General features: G+C 38.7%; 1 protein-coding gene across 1 annotated transcript in view; it reads right to left on the minus strand.

Moving 5' to 3' along the window:
• Positions 1-224: 224 nt before the first annotated feature.
• Positions 225-23868, minus strand: part of nrg3b (neuregulin 3b) — a 334276-nt gene continuing 310632 nt past the window's right edge. Inside the window, exons 7-9 of the mRNA XM_033985213.2 lie at positions 18656-18747; positions 10607-10789; positions 225-789 (exon numbers count right to left, since the gene is read on the minus strand). Of these exons, the coding sequence (XP_033841104.1) occupies positions 225-789; positions 10607-10789; positions 18656-18747 (840 nt within the window). The remainder of the gene's footprint in view (positions 790-10606; positions 10790-18655; positions 18748-23868) is intronic.

The raw sequence follows: 23868 nt of genomic DNA on the forward strand, positions 1-23868 counted from the left end.
ACATGTATTCACAAGTCTCTCTCTCTTTCACTGTGTAACTTCTTTTTGTCGTGTCACTGTTTTTTCCTCAGTTCAATCTGTTCACTCCAAATATCCGAGCATCTGCTATTGGTCCGACAGCGCCACACAGATGGGCCCACCTGCTAACAATCCTGTATCGCCACGCCAACGGTATTACAGTTTATTGGAGACAGTGTCTGTGAAGCTTTACAAAGTTAATCCAATCAGCTCGCGGAAGGCCTGGCGCGCCCGCTACCAGCCGCTCGGCAGCTGGGTGCGGCAGTTGCAGCCAAGGAACAGTTTGCACTTCCAGACTCCAGGTTTGTCTGACCTTGGCACAGTTCCTGGACTCCTCTTTGGCCTGTCGCCTTCAAACCTGTGTTTTGCATCTCCTTTTTCCCAGTCTCATTGTGAGCCTCCATGTTTTCCCGGTCCAAATCCCGCCTGACTTCCATCGCTGACCCTGCTGTCATGGCGGCGCTAACTTGCCTAGAAGAGTTAGCGCTAGCCCCGAATACAACTGTCTCATAAGCAGCAGAAGAGGAGTTGGGGTCGGTAAGAGTGGTCAATGATGTCGTGCCAACCGGGCTCCGCGCTTGGTTTGGGTCGCCCGCTTGGAGAGATGGGATGATGGGAACGGAGCAGGTTCGCAGCGAGGGTGGAAGAAAGATGCCAGTGCGGTCAAGGTGGGTGCACGGTACTTCGGTCCAGCCCTTGCGAATGGTGAAGTGAGAAAGTGAGGTCCTGCTGAGGAAAGGGCCAACCCGTCCACCAGCTGAACCTTCACACCTGCAGGGAGGAGAGAGCAGAGAGAGGCAGTGTGAGAATGATATCGCCATTCATTTACATGGTGACCTTTCTGTTTGAGATGCCCTATCCCTCAGAGAAATGATAAAGACCTGAAAAGCAGAAAATGGAGGAATGGAGTTACATTTGTCAATCCCGTGGACTTTTACTATCTTCTTTTACCTATTGTTAAAGAAGGGTGAAGCATTTCATCTGCACAATACTTAGAATACAGTCGCAAAACACTTTTTTTTTTTTTTTTTTACCAAATCAGCGCTTACTCAACTAAGATTCATGAAAGAGATACATTTCTAACGAACTAGGAAAGCAGGAGCGTTTTTAGCCAATGACATTTTGCATGTTTTGAGATAGTATCAAGTATCAAGCCTTTTCCATACTATCAAAATTGAGTTTGAAATGTTTGCATCGGTCAGTATTCAGAGATTTGTGCAATCAAACACACTTATTGCTGGTGAATGTAATGCTGGTGCTGCTATCTTAACCCATATATTGGCAGATGATAATATAATGTATGGTATGACTGTCAATTCTGGAAGTTGTTTACCTCTTCTTCTATCTACGGTATTTCCATGAGCTTACACACATTTCCGTTCCGAGCTGGCATATGGAAAGTCAATTTATCAAAATATTGCCTTTTGGGGCAGATTTTTACAGTGATATGAAGTCTACACGATAATGAACTGGCAGCTTGGCGTCTGACAGGTAAAAGCTCCCCCAGTGTGGCAGATCGTAGCATCACAAAACACATGTCTCCCTGGAAATGGAAGCTATGAGTACTGTAGTTCACTGAGAAAAACAAGCTGGGATTTATGAATCAGTGTAAACAAAAATCGTATTTACACCTAAGTACGGAATTTAAGACCTGACACTAAAGGTAAAAGTTTTTTTGTTGTTTTAAATTTTAGTTTTTTATCAGTTTGCTTTCTCAACATTTAAGATTCAAAGGGTGTCACGCCTTCATACCTATATATACACCAACCTAACAAATTAGAATTTTTACAAAAAAACTACTAAAACAAACAAACAAACAAACAAAAAATATATATATAACAACACTCAGTTCAATTTGTCAGATTTATATGTCCTAAATAACCTAACATATATGATATATTGTTTAAGTAGATATAGATGATAAATGATAATATTGAAACCAAACCATAAAGCAAAATTAATTATGTATCAAAAAACACATGTATTGTTAAAATAAATAACAGAATTACGTAGCCAGTTTATGTTTATAATGAATCATAGAAGTTCATAATTCAAAATCACAGGGCAAAAAAAATTATAATAAGAAGAATAAATAACAAAAAAGATGTTCCCTCTAGTGCAAAAAAGAAGTCCCCATGATAAATATTGACTCCCACACAATAGGTCAATATAGTAATTACTGTACAAACACAAAAAACAAACAACTTCTTGTTACATTTATTTAGTACAGAAGTTTCATTGCCATCTCAAAATGTAAGATTTTTTCGTAGTCACTGGCAGTGTCTCGCCTTCAATTTGAGCAAATGAAGGAAGTTAACATTGTTAGCAAACACTCCATTCAGATTGGGCCTCACCAGGGCAGTTGCCGTAGGAGACACTAGCGTTTTATTGTCAACCGTCTGAGACTGTTTGTAGCATAACTAGATTTCTATAATTCAATTTACCCACTCCATCTCCCTTTGGTATTAAACAAGAGGAAGACGCACGCTTGGAGGTAAACACTTGCACATCAATCATAACCTCTCTAAAAATATCTTGAGAATTAAAATGCGTGCTCGTCTGACACGGCATGTTTTGACAATCTGATAATTACAATTTGCCACTGAGATTTTTTTTATACCTGATTTTTTTTTTTAGTTCAATGTTCACACCTCTTCTTTAACACTCCTCCATCTTTCCCCCGCTGCACCTCTCATCATGTCGGCGCTATCTTTCTCTCTGTTCACAGAGATGAGACCCGGTCGCCATGGCAACAAGATGGATGGAGGGAGGAGAGAGAAGAGAGAGAGAAAGAGAGGAGGAGCTGCTTGTGTTATACGGGATGTAAGTGCAAGAAATGGGTCATTTTTGGCCCAGCTGATGTTGGCAAAAAGAATGATCAATAGCTAATGAACTCTAAGACAGTCCTGAGACAACAAACCGAGAGGAAAAGTATAATCACAGTTTTTCAGCTTTGTGAATTTTTAGACTGAATCCTCATTAAATTCATTACGGATTGTTTGCTATTCCGTGTGAGAAAAGTGGGAATTTGTGAATGTGTGTTGTGCGGTTGAGTGATTGCTCTGGGATTATTTTTTCCAAATCCAAAAGAAGTGCTGATCTCCACGGAGCTTTGTTTAAAAATGTAAATTATGGAAATGGGTCACTTGGAGAGTTTTGGCACTGGATCTTATACCGTCATTGTAAAGAGGCTGAGCTGGGGAGACGTGCTAATAGTGAATAGAAGTATCTCTCTGCACTTTGTGAATGAGTTAGAAGAAAGACGTCAGGGAGAGAGAGCATTAATGACATAACTCATAACAAGGGCATTTCGCAAGTCAGTGACAGCTAAAGGATTGTATGCTAAAGAGTGCTGTCAAAACCGAGGCTCAAAAATCAAAGACTGACAGATTTTTGAAAGATTCAGACAGATTGTGATGAGAGTGGCAGCTACAGCGTGGGTATTTATGTGTTATTAAAGAGGACATATTATGCAAAATTAACTTTAAAGAGCTTTTAATGTTTTTATGCTTTTCTCAATGACCTACTCAGAGTTGTACTTAGAGTGATTTGTGTATGTTTAAGTAATCTCTATTCTCTTTAAAGAATTGCTCTGAAAATTCCTGTTTTCACCCATCTCAGATGCTCACTCGCCTGTACTTACTTTGTGCTCCCATTTTTATTTAGCTTAATTGGCCATGCACAAGTGAGATTCAGCAGTGTCGACTGGCCATTTTGGCACAAATACAGGGTCTTGAAATTGGTGCAATCTGAGCCATTAAACGAATAGCATGTGGCCTGAGCGCTTAGCAACAGAGGCTGCACTAGCACTGATTAATGACTGGCTGCAGGTGCTGGGGTTATAGTGAGTATTAAGATCAGAGAGAGTCCTTTTAATCAACTGGATTTCAGCACTGAAACTGGCAACCCAACTGAGACCAAACATGTCTAAATTTAAAATCTAATTCTAACATAACGTTTCTGTAAGACTTAAAATGGACTTTTCAGAGCTTTAACAATGTTATAGCTGTTTCCCTTCACCATTTATTCACCTGAAGTTGTCTTTGGAGTGACTTGTGAATCTGTATGCAATGTTTAATCAATCCCTGTTTTCACCTCCACTGGCATACGTCCACTGCTCTCTACTTACTAAGTTTTCACGTTTTATTTTCTTAATTGGTGATATGCATAAGATTCAGCAGCGTTGCGTAGTCATTTTGGTACAAATGAATAAATAATCTGAGGCTCGCTGGTGTGATGGGCGGGTAGTGGCTAGAGAGGATCTCTTTGTTGTGATGACGTTTACGGCGACATCTGGTCCCATTGGGCGCTGCAGTTTTCTGTTTCTTTTAATAAGTCATTTCAGATGAATATTGCCATTTAAAATGTCCAAAATTATAATTTATAACTATAGCAGACGCAAGCACAATAGGTCTTCTTCAAATGCAGGACAACATGCAATTGAAACATGCACAAATCATGTTAAGTACAACTCGGGAAAACCATTGTTTGCAGCTCACACAAGTCAGTTCTGCATTATGTCTCCTTTCATATGACTGCTAATCTTGATCTTGATTTTTCATAATTTGCTTTAACATACTTGGTAGCAAACATTGTTGTTAATTTGTTTGCACTGAGAAAATTACACCAATCATCTTGTCTAATGATTGACACAATATAAATACATTCTCATCATTTATAATGTAGGTGCCTGCTGTTTTGGCACATGGCATGACTCCTGCATGCTGCTTGTAGAAGGCAAAAGTCTAGAAGAAACTTTGTAATTATAGAACTTAATTTAGATTCTTTGACACCCCACCCACCCCACGCACCCCACCTCTCCTAACCATCGCTGTTAAATGCAGTATTTTATCTATCAGTTCTCTTCTTCGGGAGTCGCTCCATCCAAAATTGACAAAGTCCGTCTGGTTGTGTTGAGGTTCTAACATTACTATTTCAGTCACAGCCTCTACTTTCTCAACTAGTGCCAATGCTCAGCTCGATCAGTTCGTTCTTAGTTATTCCATCCCCCAGATAGCTAACTAGTGAGAGGTGGTTGTGCCAAAAGAGTAAGTCTGTGCACACTGCTTTTTAATATAGGCCTGAATGAGTGCCAGCAGCTCTCCCCTTCCCCCGTGATAGCCATGGAAATAGGGCGGCCCGCTGTCCTTACTCGACACCAGAACAAGCAGCAGACGCGGGCTAGAATGCAAAAGATGTCGGGTGGGGAAAAAAAAAGCTTGAAATTAATCCAGCGGAATTCACTCTCGCTCTCTCCAAGTCCAAGTCAGCAAGTTACCTGACATGACACTGGCCCTCTTCTTGCGTTCAACGGGATTTTTGGATATTGTATAGGATAAATGCGTTGTAAGAAAGCCTCTTTGTATTCGCTTGTGTCCCCGTTTTTGTGGGGATATACGGTGTGTAAATAACGGATAAGGAATAGAATAAGTCAGTGACGCTCGAACTTTTCACACCAAGTACGACCAAAGAAAGGATTTGGCTTTCCGGGTGCTATCGAAATCAAATCTATAACAAGACTATACCAGGTCTAATCTAGGACTAAACCAGGTCTAAAATAGAGCTGTATTATTTCCATTATAGTTCTAAACAAAAAAAAACATTATTATCCAAAAACGTAGCTAAAATGAACTTGAAACTAGACAGAGCTGTCCAAGTACCACCTGATGTGTTACATGCACCGCAGTTTAACCCTATAGCGTCGGATGCTATCGCCACCGATAGACTCGCGGTTGTGGACTTTCCATTACCGTAACTCCGCAACCAATTGTGCTTCATGTAAATTCAGACGGCGGCATGAGGCTCTTTAAATATGTTACTTATTTTACCAAAGATACAAACTCATAAACTGTAGAACTTCAAATATTCTTTAGTAAACATTCCAATTAAAATCAGTGTCTTAGCTGCATAAACACCTGACATTTTTTCATAGGAAGGGCTGTAAAAACCTAACTCTTAGTACAATCTGCATAATCTCTCATATAAATGTTGATTATTGTTCAAATATGTCATTTCAAGTGTTTCTGAACTGTCCAGATAGTTTTTCCATTGTTTGTTTGCATAAAAGTTACTCAAAAGTGCATTCGTTTTTTATATTTTTCTTCTACTTAACCTGGTATTACACTTATTTAATGCATCAATGGAAAAATTAGGATGGATATGTAAAATAGAGGTAGTTGTTTGCAAAAGGGCAAAAGTACATTGTGATACTTCCTGTAATATGATTTTTACGGCTAAAAAAAGAAAAAAAAAGTCTAGGCGAGCTATAATGGTCTATAATGTACTCAGTCCTTAAAGGGTTAAGAAACACTGACATAAGTTACATTTGTTATGACCCATAGAGCATCTACAACACCGCTGCTAATGGGAATCTCAAACATTTATGTAGCATGTACTATATATCATTGTGAGAAAAGGCCAATTCTTGCCACCATGGGCCTGTAAAAAGGAAAAAAATGCCAGTTTAGTCGTCAGTCATTATAGTTTGTATGCATATCGCTAAGACATGACAGCTGTTTTATGCTATCTTTACGCCTTTATGCCAACCACCACCAAACACACAGTCACACAAGCAAAAGTACTTGCCCATAGGAATACAATAATGAGCGTAGTTTAAGATTTGATCACCAAACTTGTGGTTGAATCAAAACTCAGCGCTTCTTCCTTAAACTTTTCTTTACAAACTGCCACTATGCAACTATAATAATTATTTCCCCCAAGTATTATCCCACCATAACCCACCTGAAGTTATAATTAGACCAACATTATACACTTTCTGTCATATGCACTCTGCAAACCCCCCTGGACCACGACTACCACATTTGACACAATGTAGAAAGTATATAAACGAGTAATACCTCACTTTACTGTCCACCACAGTCACAATAATTATGATATCGACTTATCGTTCAATATATGGAAGCTGGAACAATATATTTCATGGCTCAATATTTACCGTGGGTACTTTTTCTTTGGGAAAGTGGGGAGCTTTTTGTTATTTTTGTTGTAGTACGATAAAATTTGAGCTGTAGAGGGTTGAATAAGTTACGAATTAGAGGTGCTTTCTGCTGTTTTCTTTGTTAACTTGGATTATCTTGCGTTATTTTAATTGTAATCAGCGTTCTCTTTTTCATGGATGCCCTGTTTAAAATACAGTACAAACAAAAAAACAAGTATATAAGTCCATATAAACCACTAAAACAGATTATTAAATTGTGATTATGTCATCATCGTATCCAATTTTGCTTTTCCTTGGAGTGTATTCCATTTTTGTGCAGCAAAACAGCTAAAAGCACTATTTCCTGTCTCAATTTTGGTGCAGCTCGTCCTCAGCCTTATGCAGTCATGTGATCTGGTATTAAATCAATGTTATCTGATATCAATGATTAACAAAGGTGAGGTATTCTGGGAGTTTTTGAAGTAGTCCATTATAAATTTCATACAGTGCAGTTTTCTTCTAACAGACAGTGATGGCCAACCCACTTTTTCTTACAGAACACAGTGATGAGTTTCAAATCCATCACCTGTAATAAAACGAAGGGCAGAGTGAAAGAGAGGATCTAATGGTTTTAAAGCAGAAGCCAAAGTGTTTATGTACACCACAACCTTATAATCCAACACGGAAAGAATGATTGTTTGCAGTATTTCTTTTCTGAAATGTATTAGGATACAACATTAGTTTCTGTCATAAAATGATCATTTTGATTTTAAACTGCTTCATAATTCCAAGATATGTTTTTTAAAGGATAAGTTTTTATCAAGCCAGTGTCAAGTGTCAACTCTTTCAACCAGTGTAACGTTTAGTGTGTAAAGATTTGTAGCTTGGACATTACTTTTTAAAAATTATATACTTCATATAATACATATCCTTTATTTGCATTCAGTGACAATGTAAGATTTATGAGGGAATTATGGATTTCATTAAAATCAGTAGTTTTAAAAGGGCCTGATCATCATACAAAACAGCATCATCTGCATATAAATATATGTGGCTTTCTCTGAAATTATAACCACTGGAATGAATTAAAATAGTAAAATTAGGGAACATAAGGGAACTTAAGTTGCCACAAATTAAAAGTAAAAGAATCTCCAATGCGTCTGAATTCAACCCACCACAATCCTCCCCTCTCTCTGCTAGTCACCCGACATAACTCCAGTCCTCCCTCTCAGACTGAATTTAATTATTGCTTTTATATGCCCAACCATGAAGATTTCAATAAACCAATTAAGCTCCCAAATCAAACCCATTGTGGATGACAGGGAGCATTGCCACTGCGTCATCTGCTAATTAGCTTGGGTGCTGTTGTCGAATTTGTAACCCACGATAACGCCAATGATTCAAGCACTATTTCAATCAGAGACCAGCAGCGAGTGAGAATGGTTAGATTATGCACACGCACGCTTGGATTTTTGGACTTCCCCTAACCCTCTGATACTATTTGAGATCAAGAGTATCCGGCAAATGAATAGTGACAGTCCTGGGAGAGAGAGGGGCCAAGGCAGATTCCATTTATAAACGGCGGGATCAGATTTCACAAAACACTTCTCCAATTTGAACTCAGAACTCATAAAGCAGTTCCTCTCCCAAAATGGAGCCAGTGCCACTCTGGCTTAACCTCAGTTAGTCCAAGGTTATAGACCGTAGAACTGTCTGTGAGGGGGCAATGGGGGTTATTTTTCACTAATGCAGCCACAAAACATGCACTAAGAATCATTTCTGTTTAAGCATTTTCAGCCATTTATTGCTTTGTTTGAAGTGTATGTATTTTTATGTAAACAAATAAAAAAAAATGTACAGAAACAAAAAGTGACCTAATCATATCAGGGATTATCATGTTTGATTTTGTAAATGGTAATTGTACACAATGCAAGAGCCTCAAATAATGATACTCTTAAAGCCGCCGTCTGTAATTACACTGGTTGACCGACCCCTGTGTATTCTCATATATCACCACTAGATGGTATCTACATTACTGCTGTCTGATAATATGACAGCTTTAGCCCAACAGAAGAGCCTGAACAAAGGTCAGGGCTGTGTCTAACCTTGCCCCTAACCCCTCATTCACTACATAGCCCCACACTCTTGAGCAGATTATATAGTGCACTCTCTGGCATCTGGGTGAAAAAAACTTGATTTCTGTCATAAATAATAATCAAATTGGACCGGCACACAAGTATTTATGGACTAATAATAACCATACACGTTTTTGCGAAGCTGGATCACACGTAAACGGACTGGATTTTTTATTTATTTGTTTAATCTTAGATGTGGAATTTATCGTTCTGTAAACATAAGATAAGGCAAGCGGCTAACACTAGCAACCTTATACAGCAATGGTTTATTTAGTGTGAGTGTTTTATTCATAATCAGATCAATAGTGCAATAAACCAGAGCTTTTATCTGCTTAGTCGGCCTAGTGACCACTAATGCCCACTGCTTTTCAAGGTGCAATGTGGGAAAGTTTGAATGCACTACTTTTTCACCAACCGGACACTCGGACACCACTAAAACTGACATGGCCCCTAAATAGTGTCCTAACTCGGGAATAGTGCTCGGGTGAGGGGACGGGGGAGGGGGGAACAGGTTTCACATCTGTCGTCTATGGTGAAAGAAAATCTAATTAACTTGTAGCTTTAAAACGTATCATTTTTGTATTTTATAGCCACGTTTAATTACTCTTTGGAGGTCCATGCCTTTTGAATAGATAAATTAACAGTTGTAATTATCAGCATTTAAAATAAATGTCAAGACTATTCACTTTAATCACTAATTGTGATGGTGAAAACTGAGATTTTCAGAGCAGTGGCAAATAAAGATTATTTAAACATGCAGAGATAACTCTAAACCTCCCAGTGGGTAAATGAGAAGGGAAAACAATTATACCATGGATTGCACTGTTGTTTTGTGAAGGTGTCATAATCCTGACATCCCCAATAGACACATAATAATACACAATGAATAACATCATATTTTTCGGAATACTATAGCAGCGGTGGAAGAAGTACTCAATTTTGTGAAAGTGCAGATACCAGAGCAAAAAAAATACTCAAGTAAAAGTAAAAGTATCCCATGACAAAATGTACTGAAGTAAAAGTATTGAAGCACCTGTCTAAAAATGCAGTTGAAGAGTAAAAAGTAGTAAGATTTCACACAGTTTTTGAGATCCTATAAAGCTTTAGTAAAGATTTGTGTTGAAACAGAAACAACTGAATCAATCGCTGTTTTTAATTATATATTTTTGTGTTTGCTTTAACTACAAATGTGTTAAAAATAAACCCTCAGCCTTTTCAGCAGGTCTCAAACAATGATCCAAAAATACTTTTACTTTTCAGTCCACTTCAAAAATGTAGTGTGGTCAAAAATACAGTCACCTGCTTTCAAATGTAGTCATGTAAAAGTAAAAAGTATCCATATTAAAATCTACTTAAGTAATGTACAGATAACACAAATTTTACTCCAGCTCAGTACTTTACTACTTTTCCTTTGTTACATTGTACAACGGCACCATAGTGACATTGTGATCCCATTCAGCACTGTGTCCCAAAACCTATAATAATGTGCAGTAAAAGAGCTGACAGGACCCCTCACCTCCTCACAGACTCCATATCAGCTGTGTTGTCCTCTTGGAGATGCCGGTAGCTGTTCCCTGTCACCCGAGCACCCTCCATCAGACCGCTCGATAGTCTGTGCCGCCCTCTCGGTACAGGTGGGGTGCTGAAGTCACTACTCTCTCTGCGCTGTTGGGCTGGACTCAGAGACAAAGAACTGCTCCTATAAATGACAAGAAAAACGACAAAAAACAAACAAACAACATGGCGTCAGGGGAAGAGCGTATCCACCGTTTCATCAGCTCACCTTTATCTCATTGACCTTTCATTACCGATTCTAATCAATGTTTAATTTGCTTCCTGTAGTGGTAAGTAACCTTGTAGCGCTTTGCAAACAACAGTAATGGGAAATGTAACAGGCGAGCATTTGTTTTTTACCATCGGGAATCGTCTGAGCAAAGTCTTGTGTGACACGATGTACGAAATACATTATCGACCAGTGGCATTGAAAGTATAGTACCCCGACGTGGACTTGAACCGGGTATCTTATGGTTAGAGGTGCTTGCTCTTCTTACTAAGCTTCATTTCAGAACATTACTTACAAAACCCATTTTTTCCCCTGAAAGTTTTAGTTGAGAAAGTCATTTGTACAGAGCGAACTTAACAGCGCATCTTGAAGTCTTTTGCTAAATCTTATGTAACTTGTAACCAGTTTTTTGTTTCCATGGAGATGTTATTGCTTTTTCTGCAATGTTCCACTGTGTAGCATTAAACGTATCAATGTGGTTTCAATTACACGTGTTTCGTTTTACTGCGAAACGATACCTACACAGATCCGAGCCGTAACGTGGCCTTGCAGTGTCGCCTTTTTTTCTCCATGGAGATAGACAAGTTTAATGAGGTAAAGCAGCGACCTCCATGGACACAACCAGGTGGCGGACTTTCAACCAGAAAAGTTACAGGATGCATCTTTAAACACTTAGAATAACAGTTTAGTAACAGGCTTTACTCAGACTTGAACCAGTTATCTCATGGTGAGGTTAGAATGCATAATTTTTTCCCAAAGTTTTAGCTGATAAAGTCATTTATACTGGGGGAACTTGTAACTGTAACTTGTTTCCATGGAGATAGAATTGCTTTTTTCCACTATATGGGATTAAACATATCTATCTGATTACATGGGTTTTACTGCTAAACTGTACCTCCACACGTCTTATTGTCTCCATGGAGATAGACAAGTTTAATGAAGCAAAGCAGCAACCTCCATGGAGAAAAACAGGTGGCAGACTTTCAACCAGTAAAAGTTGCATGGTGCATCTTTAAACACTTAAAATAACAGCTCAATAACAGGCTTTACTTGTGGAATTTTGGGTTTGCCAAAGTAAAAGTCCTCACTGTTTTTGCATCAGCTGCGTTGGTGTTCAAAATTACACCGGTACTTGTTAAACGTAGTGATATAACTTTATCTACAACTTCAGTAATCAAAGAAAAATACCCCAAATCAAGATCGAACCCTGTCATTTCAGCGCAATTTAGCATTGATGGGCTATTGTGGCTAAACGGCGCAGAGGGCGGGGTCATATTAATATTCCATTCCAGTCCTCTGCTTCACCGTTACACAAGGGACCTATTTTACACGGCCTTGTGAAAATAAGCATTTTATGGACGCCCTGCTGCCGTTAATGATCAGACGCCTGCCTCCTGCCACCGCGCACTGTTTTAAAATTGCTCTGTGGACAGTAGGTGTCTGCTTCAAAGCACAGCCCTGCATGAACACTACCAATAAGCTAGCTCTTCAAACGCAGATCAGGTACGCCGCAGCTAATGTGCCACAAAAGTATCTCAAAGCAGATTTAGGAGAGGTAAAAGCGGTTTTTATCTGGTATTTTGGTGTCACGGGCTTTGTTAATTAGCAGTTCCGTTAGCATATGGGAGCAATAGGTCACCTGATTGAACGCTAAATAGTGAATACTGAAAAAGACTACACAATGCATTATCATACTGTGTTATTAGCCATAGGTGAAAGTTAACTTAACGGATGTGGAAGCTTTTGTGTTTTGCTGCATAATTGTTGCACTCAGTCGGACAGGTAAATTATAGAAAGTGCGCTCCACGGGAATGCTTTTTAAGACTGTGTAAATTTTTCCACTTAATACTACCCAGGTCACCCAAGGTACCACCCTGCGAAGAGCTGAGACAATTTCATCTCAGAATCAATAACAAGAAGTTCAATTTTACAGTACATTACCCAACTATAACCAATATGAGGGAATTGCTATTAAAAGTGGTTGTTAAGCATGCAAGTTTACAACAATGACGAGTTTAAAGGTCCTATATTGCCTAAAATTGACTCAAGTGAGCGTTTAGCCATGTTAAAATGTTAATGCTGTTACCGCTTCAAAAATATACCTGGAGTTGTGGTTTGTTTCATTCACACATCCATCTGTCTGTATCTCTAAAGCTCTAAATGCTCCGTTCCACCTTGTGATGTCATGAAGTGGTAGATTTCAAGTTAACAGCTATTTTTACTTTTACTTCTGCATGCTACACCTCATTTGTAAAGTAAGTTATCGTTACCATAGCGACACAGGACCATCCCAGTTCCTCGTATTCACCTTATTCCGGAGTTCTTTTCGGAATATAGAGCCGTTTTAAAGCCTCCCAGAGAATTGTTGGCGCACATGAACGTCATCAACATCAACACTACTTTATATCATATTTTTGAGGTGAAACTTTCCCTGAATTCACCAATAACAAGCATTGGATTCCGTCAAAGAAAGCGCGTCTCGGAGTGTTTATAGGCGAAAGTGGGCGTGGCCAAATAAGGTCAATAGGGTCAAAAATCTGCGATGGAAAAGGCACATGGGACTCTCCAAATAGTTTATGAAGCTTTATTATTTATGACTCAGTGCCTAATTTGAAATCATGACATCAATGAAACATGTCCTAATGCTCGCTAATTCACAGTTAGCAGACAGAACAGAGATTTTGCGGTGGAATAATGTGTGTGGCAGTAGAACAATAAGCATGGCTAATGTGGACTGAAGCGTTTGGCAGTGTTAGCAGGTGCTCTGTCTGATGTGAATTTAAATACAGCAGAAGTGCGCCCTGTTCACTGCTCCTGGAACTGGAAACAAATCAAATGGTTTCATTGGCAAATTTATTATTATTATTATTGTTAAGGTAGCAGTAAATAGTAGCAGGTTAGGCTAGGGGTGGGCGGTAGTGGGTTTTGCCAACTTCTTTTTATTTATTTTTTATTTTTTAAAAATCTATTTTTATTTACCTGCTTCCTCTGGGTAAGACAGTCTATGGTTATATCAATATTCAATAAAGAGTAAAACAACTAGAACACTGCACTCTACCAGATATGCCTTTTTTATTTAGTTATTTTTTTGATCACTACCATTTTTTTTATCTTCATAGCTCCCTTTTTGTTCTTGTTTTTTCACTTGAGCTCACCCCTCTTGTCCTGTCTTATTATTTGAATCACTATGTGGTGATTGTTGCTAATATGTCCTGGACCCATAGACTGTATAAAGAAGTGGACTAAGAGAGTGTGACGTCACCAATAGTGTTCGGCTCAAGTCAAATGGACAAATTTGAAGCCAGGGTCCATATTAGTAATTCTGATCATGTGTATCATAGCAACCAAAGAGCCAATCTGGAGCAAAGCTGTGGCAGGTAACAGAGTTTCTTGGTTTCGCAGGGGTTGGGTGATTAGCAACGCTGTCAATCAAACCTGTTGCTAACAATAGGTAAAGAATGCAATGGATTTGTCTGCTAATAATGTTTATATATTGAGTTATAGACACAATAGCAAAATAAAAACACCGGGATCACGTAGAGCACATGTGTCAAACTCAAGGCCCATGGGCCAAATGTGGCCCTCCACATCATTTTATGTGGCTCTCGACAGAATAAATTAAAAAGGTACGATGGTCTTAACATGTTATTTTATCAGGCGATACACCGTTACACAGCTATATTTTTACACCTATGCAAATGAATATGCAACATTTGATAGTTGAATAAGTAATAAATACAGAAACAGTTGATGAAAAAGTTAAAACATTTATTTACATCTGGGCTTTTGAGCGCAGCCATTTTGCTGATGTGGCCCTCTGTGAAAATGTGTTTGACACCCCTGACGTAGAGGGTCTCAATATGAACACTTTAAATCATAATAATGAGCCTGACAGCAGCAGTTACAGACAGAGGGGCAGCAGTTTTCTAATTTAACGTGAATTGGAGCCAGAGTCAGTGGAGCCGGAAGCGTAGCCCATGATCACTTCCTGTTTGGAACATGGCGGCTAGCAGGTTAACTACGTCCATTTATATATACAGTCTATGCTTGGACCTACAATCTTATATTTAAAAATGCTTAACTTCTATGACAGTCTAGCTTTAAATAAAAAAATAGAGCTAAAAATGTGTTACTTTACAACCATAACTGAACATTACACGAGTGAATACAGTGCATTATCTTGTTACTTCAAATGCACTACCTATTACCAGTTAATTTCCTGAAGAGAATACAGTATGTACTCAATGTTATCATGTCATCCTTCTAATATCGAAACAAATGAATAGGCCATCTTTCCTTGTAAAATGCCAAGCTAGTCAGCGTTAGCATATTGATTTGCCCTCACAACATCAATTTCCTCATAATTCAGTCTCAGGGAGATTGATCAGACTGTACAATGCAAATGAAAACAATGATTGACTATGGGCTTTCAGATCATTGCGCATTATATGGAAGCGGCCTTTTCACTCAAAATCAACATCACGGCCCGTGCTAGCCTGCTAATGATGAAATGATAAATTGCTAAACAAGCGGGCGATGATACCTAGCTAACCTTCGGTGGTAATATTGACGGACGGTATTGACATGTGTTTTACGGGACAGTTCTCAGCTCAGAGAATTGTGGTTTTTGCGGGTCAATGGCTATAGCGTTCGTGTCATCCATCACAATCTAGTCGCCCACTTCCTGTTAACCCGCTCCCACCTGCGTGAGACGTTTGATTGACAACGCGTGACAGTAACCAGGGGGAAATGGCAGATCTGGTTGATGTGAGGAGAGTAGGCGGTATCACGGGAGTACATAAGATTGAGGAAATAGGCTCTGAGATGGTGAATAAGTCCTGATACCAAAATAGGTTGGGGTCACACGGCATCAATCTAAACTGCCCATAGTTTTAAATTGAGGTGGAGGCCATATGAACGGAATTTTAACGCTCAAAATGAATATATTTTTGCAGGTTTATGTTATAATTCTGTTACCTCCTCAAAAACAGACCTGGAGTTGTGTTTTGCTTCATTCACACATTTGAGTAACTCTTTATTATAAGTCTGTCTACATCTCCATATCTCAAAATGCTTTTTTTCCTTCCACCTTGTGATGTCATGAAGTGGTAGTTTTCAAGTTAACAGCTTTTACCTTTAGTTCAGTAAAGATTGGTAATTCCATGGCTGAAATGATCTAAATGATTCTAGCAAAGGAGTGTGGAGTTTAAAAACACAGTAAAACACTTCCTGTATTACCACATGATGACATCACAAGGTGGAACAGAGTGTTTTCCGTTTGAGAGAAGAACTCAGCCTAAATATGCAGGGTTTTCGCGTTAAACATGTGTGAATGAAACAAAAAAAAAAACACAATTCCAGGTCTGTTTGTGATGAGGAAACAACATAACAGATCAGAAAACAGTGTAATATGGGCCCTTTTACTGTACCTATTCACATGAAACAAAAACTGTCTGAAAGTGTGCCTTCTCTGTTAGCTAAATTAACAAGAGTAAAATATGTTTACATATTATGGAATCATCATTATTCATCATTAAGACATGATTATTTCAAATGAGAAGACCGGAAACCACGAGACTGTACTGGACCTAAACCCTAATAAAACATGATAAGGTTCATTTGTGGATGTTCAATTGTTTTTCAATTGTTTTTCAGCGGTGAAGCTCCCCGTTCAAATGGGCGTGAGTGACAGGTGGATTAGCCAATTGGGGACATTTAAATATATAACAGCACTAAACTTAATCTGGGGTGGGACGATTTTATTTGTAAATCTTAGGTGACCAATGAACTTCTTCGTTTCACATGTGTCGATCTGTATAACAAAAATAAAGAGCGATATCATTCTGTAGTTTGGCGTTTGGTCACACAGGTACATAACATTGCAAATTCCCCTTGTATAGTTATAATAGAACTTCCAACCACACATTATGACTGATCCACGTTTAGTATTTTATCACTTCCTAGTTAGTACCACTGTTTTTTGTTTTTTTTCCCCCCATGCATACAATACGCTTTTATGAGTTTAGTGAATCACTCTTTCTGTTTTGATTCCATCCCTCATTCTGAATTGGGCAGGTGGCTCAGATGCACTCAGAGACTCAATCCAAAGTAAAACGTCTTTTCATCTGTATATTGCATTACAGAGTGCAGCCAAAGCACACCAGGACAAACCAATTGAATTAAGGCCGGGAGAAGCCAGCACTCACAGCAAATCAAAGCCTTCTGTAAACAGGAGATATTATAGACGGCTAGTCAGAGCTATTTGTTTTCACCCACCGTTTGTCATCACTCTGGAGCCAAATGCTGGTCAAATCAAACAGTTACATTTCCTTTTGTCACAATATGTGTTTGAGCAAGCGTATACGAATTTACAGAAGCCAGACTATTATCCGAAACCAGACATTGTTATATACTTTTGTATCTGGCAAGCAACTCCGCAGAGGTGTGGTGCACTCAGGTAATGAAATTGTGTCTGAAGCCAAAACTATAATTTTAATCAAATGACTTTTTCTGAACAATTTTCTCGCTTCACAAGTGTCAAATAGAGTTTATATGCGGAGGAATGAACTCGGTTAAGCCTGTATTTGTGGGGAGACAAGGACGAGGCGTAGCACAGGGGAATTAGCAGTTCAGATACATAGACACACCTCACAGATAAGACATGGGCAAGGTCACTTTAGTGGTCAGGTGATTCATGGGTGAAGATGAAAGCTTTCCAACACTTCTTTCAGACACTGGGAAAACTAATTATGAGGAATTTGGCACTTCTCAAAAGAAACCAGATATTTACTTTTTAGGTGGATCAAAAACATTCTGCAGACTCAAGATTTTGTCTATACTGTGTGACTGCGAGAAACTGCCACAGATGTGTAATGATTTTATGGGCTCATCTGGCTCCTGTAGAATATAGATTGGATCTCTACCCAGTTGTGTGTGTATAGCCTACATAATATTTGTCAGAAAGGTGCATCCTGCCATAGAGACCTCACCTAGATCATCTTTTAGATGTTTTAAATCTACGTATCATGACCCAACACAATATTTCAAGAAAAGATAAGGTAACACTTAATAATAACTACACTAAGGCTACTTACGAACCTTAATAAAGCTTGAACAGAGGCTCAGTTCATAATGAGCAAATAATTTACTAAGAATTATTCAGGCGTTGTGTGTATCTAATACCCTACCCCTAACACCTAACCCTTTAATGTACTAGTTACTAAACCTGAATCATTCTAATAAACAGTGTTCACTATGAATTAAACCTTCCTTCTTGCTTTAAGGGCCCACACAGGTAGGTAGCCATGTTCAAATCAAACATAGCTTTTAGTGATAACACTAGTAATGCCACTACATTGGTAGTTACAAATATATTGCACATTGTGTCATATTTATTTATATAGTTTGGTGTTTTGGTTTTCATGATGATTATCCAATTAGAAAGCACAATGAGCCTATGATTCACATCAATGAGCTGTAGACCACACTGGAACAACAGCAACCCTAAAAAGTTTTATTTATTTATTTATTCTTTTGAACTCTTTATAATAGTTAGAAGTTACTCTGAAAAAAGTTTAAAATTACCTCTTCATATTAAATCCTCAGGGGTTGGTTTGACTGTTGAATCTACTGAGTAAGAGCACAGGCCACATACAGTTCCTTTAAGGCTAATTAAGATGTAGTTATTATTAAGTGTTACTGAAAAGCTCATGACACGTGTTAGAAAGCACAAGTTCTTCCTTTCCATACCATTGCACTGCTATAATAACATTACTGTCTTACCTGAAGCGTTTGCCTTTGGACAGGGCTCTGATGAGGATAGCTGGAGATGTCCCTGCGTCACTGGCCTTCACGCTCGCTCCATGCACACTGGGCTGAAACAAAGATTTAATGTCATATTAGATGACTCTATAGGGGAGCTGTTTCTGGGCTAAGCTAATTCAGTCCTTTCAGTATACATTAAGTTCACAGCAAAAGAAGAAGGTGTGAGCAGTTATGCAAAGTGTCAGGACTGTGATAGGACAGGACAGCAGCAGGGGGCCGCACACGGACAGGTTCTTGTCTGAATGGGCCTAAAGTTATAATTAACATTTAAGATATTGATGTTAAACTAACTTCTAGCATTCTGTTGAGATCATAGGCTGTATATATATATATATATATATATATATATATATATATATATATATATATATATATATATATATAAAAATGGACATTAGTGGGCGGGAAGGGGCGGTACCTTCAACAGCCTGGCTACGGATTGGCTTGTTGGTTGCTATGATACCCACAGTGGGAATTCCTAATATGCAACTCGGCTCCAATTTTGCCCCTACAAGTACTACTCTTGATGAGCTTCATTTGACTTTATTCAGTCTGTGGTTGAGATTTTATGTGACACTGCTAAATTATGAATGAGGTAAGTGTGTTAAAGGTGCACTGTGTAAGTTTTCTGGTGGACCCGCCACCTATCCCCATGGAAATATTATTGCTTTTTATGCAGTTCTACACATTACAACATTAAACATATCCATCTCCATGGAGACAAGCAGTTGATACCACCAAGTCATGTTATAGTTTAGATCTTTTGCTCGGCGACCCCACCCACAATAAGAATACATGTTTTTAATGTATTTTTTGCAATAAAATCCGAAGGTTGGCAGTTCGATTCCCGCACTTGACATAAAAATCATTGTTAGAGAGGTTAGATTCACAGATCCACAGACCCACAGGTTGAAAGCTGCTATTACACTATATTGTCTGCATACAGTGGTGTATAAATGTGTGTGGACGGGTGGTTCCTTGATGTAAAGCCCTTTGAGTGCCTAGAAGGTAGAAAAGTGCTATATCTATTTACCATTTAGATAGAAAGGTGAATGCCATAATATGGATGTATTTCAAGGGATTTATTTTCAAACCGGGCTATACAAACTGAGAACAGAAAAACAAGTCTATACATGGTACAGATCTATGTAGGACTGCAATAATGATAATACCTGAATTGAAAAAAATCTATTTAGGTCAACTAAATGGATTATAGATGTAGAGAGCATTTTCACTATTAGTTTGGTTCTGAATTGAGTCCAGTTTAGTCCTGATGTAGACTTGGTTTTGTACTGGTCTGGTCCAGGTTTAGTCCCAGTTCAGCCCTTCTATTAGTGCAGTATGTGTGTATGTGGATGCTTTTCTAAAATCTGACTGAAACTTAAAAGAACTATTTTGATCAAAACTAAAAACAACAAGACTGAGACAAATTCTAAACGCTAATTAACTGTATCCTGGTTATATAAGGATATCAGGTTGAATACATCGTAACTAAGGCCAGGGTCCAGTGGATTCTTAATGCAGTTAGAGTATACAGCAGATATCTAAAGAACCACAGGGGTCCTTTCTCAGGTCTCTTCTCATTGCTAGTGCCTTAATTACACTTTACATTTTAAACTGCAGATTATTAGGAGGCGCTTTGGCCCTCGCCGCTCTCCTGCCGCGCTCACAGAATTAATCCCATATGAGATTACATTAAGCAGCCCCCCACCCCTTTCACTTCTCCCCTTTTGTTCTTATCAGAATCAACAGCATTATCTTTGAAAGCTTTGACTACAGCGGACCCCCGAGTCATGCCATTATTCTGTTTCATTTTCAATCTCGTTTTCTTAAATTTCACACAAAACTCCTACTTTACATTAGCCTGAATTATACAGGCTAGTGTGGTAAAATTGTACTGTAGTAGTGTTTAACCAGCTGCTGGAACATGATCGGTGCTTGTAAGTTACTTTATTAGAATCATACATATTTAAAAGTACACATTTTGAAATGATTTTTGTCAGAGCACTTCAATTGTCATTTGAGCCTGTTTTGTTTCAAGGGATTATGACGTCGCCCATAGTGTTCAGCTTCAGCCAAATGACGCTAGCAGTTATAGGGGCGAATTTGGAGCCGAGATCCATATTTAGAATTCCGACCATGAGTATCATAGCAACCGAATAGCCAATCTGGAGAAAGGCAATGCCCCTCCCGCCTGCACGACTGGTTTAGCAGGGGGCAGGTATTTAGCAACACTGTCAATCAGGGCCGGCCCTAGCTTTCAGGGGGCCTAAGCTGAATTTGTCTCTGGGCCCCCAACAGCAGATGGTTCCTGGCTCAGCTATTGGTGATTCACATTTGACAAGATTATGACTCTGCTCTCATCATCTTCTCAAATTGTATTTGCTTTATATGACTAATATCAGACTGAAAACATCCACAAGTACCATAGTCACAAGAACAGTACACAAACATATAAGGGAGGTCAAGATTTTTGAAATTCAAAAAAAAAAATTCTTCGTTTCTAGTAAATTTTAATGTCTTCTAGTTGGCGACAGTGGGCTTAAATTTAAAAAATTTAAAATTAAATTATAAATGGTCCTTGCATCAGTGTAAACACATAGCTGCCCTCACCTCTGCCCGACTCAAAAACAAAGGTACGGAGTGGTAGATATTTTGCTACTATAGATATAAACAAATGTGATTGTTTTAGAGGGATATTTAGGCTGCTGTAAACACACAAGCCCTGTGTCCATTAAAATTTGATATATTATATTATTTTCAATATAAATGTAGGGGCTCTTGGGGCCCCCTGGTGGCCTCGGGGCCCTAAGCAGCTGCTTAGTCTGTTTATAGGCTGTGCCGGCCCTGCTATCAATCAAACTTGTTGCAACACTAGTGGGAGCAACCTCAGGGAAGAAGGTGCACCCTTGGTCTGTTCGTAATGTTCATATGTGACACTGCTGAATCCTATGCATATCATCAATTAGTATGATATAATTGGAGAAAGAAGTAAGTACAGAGGAGTGGGCGTATGCTGGTGGAGGTGAAAACGGGGATTGATTGACAATATGGCATCTTAAAAAGTATAATTATATTAAAGATTGCTCAAACATGCAAGAATCACTTCAAATACAACTTCGAGAGAGTAAATGAGAAGTAATTACAACTATAACATGGTTAAAGGCTCTGAAAAGTCATTATAGGTCTGCTTTAATAAATGCAAGATAGATATGTTTAATGTGATACTGTGGAGCATTCCAGGCCTATAGCAATCACATCTCAGGAGATGGACCCCCCACTCCTTTAACTACACATTCAGAGTACTTCCACCACTCCCCCATATGCAAATAAGTGACACGTTTATTGAATGTATTATCTGAACAGCTGTAGGAGCTAATTATCTTTGACAATGTTACCCGGCCCTGTAGTCATGCCATTATCCCTCCTTTTAACCGTACTCGCTTCCTTAAATTTCACACTGCTCCACGTGACTTTACATTGGGGTTTTCTCTGATGATAAGCCTATTTTTCCTGCCTCCCTCCTCTTTTTCCCTTCTCTCCCAGAGGGGGCTGTTACCGCTCTTCACTAGTAGTGCAAGAAAAAGCTCGAGCATTTTGGCCACCCGCTCCTATACCCCAAGGTGTACCATTCCTCACTTTCTGGAACACTGGCTGCAGCAAACTTTTCCTGCACTACGTTACCCGTGTCAGAATAAATATATCCAAACAGACAATAGCAAGCTGCAAATTCCGAATCTCTAACAACTGTGACATGTAATCTAATCTGTCCGTCCTGGCGTAGTCCCATTTAATTGTCTTAAGTGTCTTATACAATTTTATTACTGAATATTTCAAAATTTCTTTACTGCGTACTGTTTAATTTTAATGAAAAACTACAAGAGCAACTTTAGCGAGCACACATACATACATTTTATATGCCTTTTTAAAAATGCAAGTGCACTGATAACTCACTAACGACAATTAAATCACTGCGAAAATGTATTTTGGACTTATTGTTACAGTTATAGTACTTATACGTATTTCGACAATGGGCAGTGAGTCAGAGCGGAGGAGGTAATGGTAGTAATAGTAGTATTAAATGGTAAATGGTCATGTTTTTTTATATAGACACTCACCGATTCACACACACATTTATACACCATTGTGCGCAGACAATGAGGGCCAAGAGCAGGAATGTGAATGTTTAAACTCCCTGAAAAATGCGTTCCACATTGGTGACATAGGTAGACGTATTCCGTATTAGTACTTTTTGCACTTTACTTGTCAACTTTTTTCCACAAACCGCCACTTCACTGATGTAAATCGTTTAATCGTTGTTTAGTTTTGCTGCATTAGTCCTGGTTTTTAGTTAGTCCCAAGATTAGCTCTGGTTTATTCCCTTGCAGTTTAGTTCTAGTGCTTGATTAATCCCACTTTAGCCCTTCTAATTCTTGCACAGCGCTGGTTCATTCTTGTGCTTTTTGAAAATTATTAATCCTGGTTTTGTTAAAGCTCAGTGGTTTGATCCCACTAGTTCAACTTGTTCTATCCCTGGGCAAAAGACTTATGAATGAGGTATGGGAATGAGTCAATGGTGGTAGTTGGTGAATGTGAAATGTGAAAACCAAACTTTTCACTTAGCATCCTTATTTTTCATTGCAATGAGTTTATAAGCACATTTCACAACTTTCAGCAGACGGAGCGGCGTTTCTGCATTACTTCCTGATTTGTGGCTAATAAAAACGCTTAATAATTAGACGCCACAGTGATCTTATTTGAATTCCTTAACCTAAACCATAAACTTTATAAAGAAGTGGACTATGATGGTTAATATGAACATTTTAAGAACAAAATGATGAATCGTGTCCATGATCACTTCCTATTTGCAACGTATCAAAGCAAAACACATTGAACCATTGGTATATGTTTAGCCCTAGGTTCATGGTTCAGCAACAATTGAGACATGTTTCGGGTTCGTTTAGTCCTGAGACTCTTTTCCCTTATAGACCAACTTCTTCAAAACCAAATCCAAATATTTTCTGTGGTGAAAAGTTTAAGAACAACAGCTATTGACGATATTACTTATTCATGCCTTATGCTGGTGCCAAATGTGAAAAGCGTGGACAAATACAACAAGATGGGGATTTATTTCAAGGGGAAAGTGCTATAAAAATGCCAGCGAAATGTAT

The sequence above is a fragment of the Periophthalmus magnuspinnatus genome, chromosome 19 (genome assembly GCF_009829125.3).
Source record: "Periophthalmus magnuspinnatus isolate fPerMag1 chromosome 19, fPerMag1.2.pri, whole genome shotgun sequence".
NCBI classification, from domain to species: domain Eukaryota; kingdom Metazoa; phylum Chordata; class Actinopteri; order Gobiiformes; family Gobiidae; genus Periophthalmus; species Periophthalmus magnuspinnatus.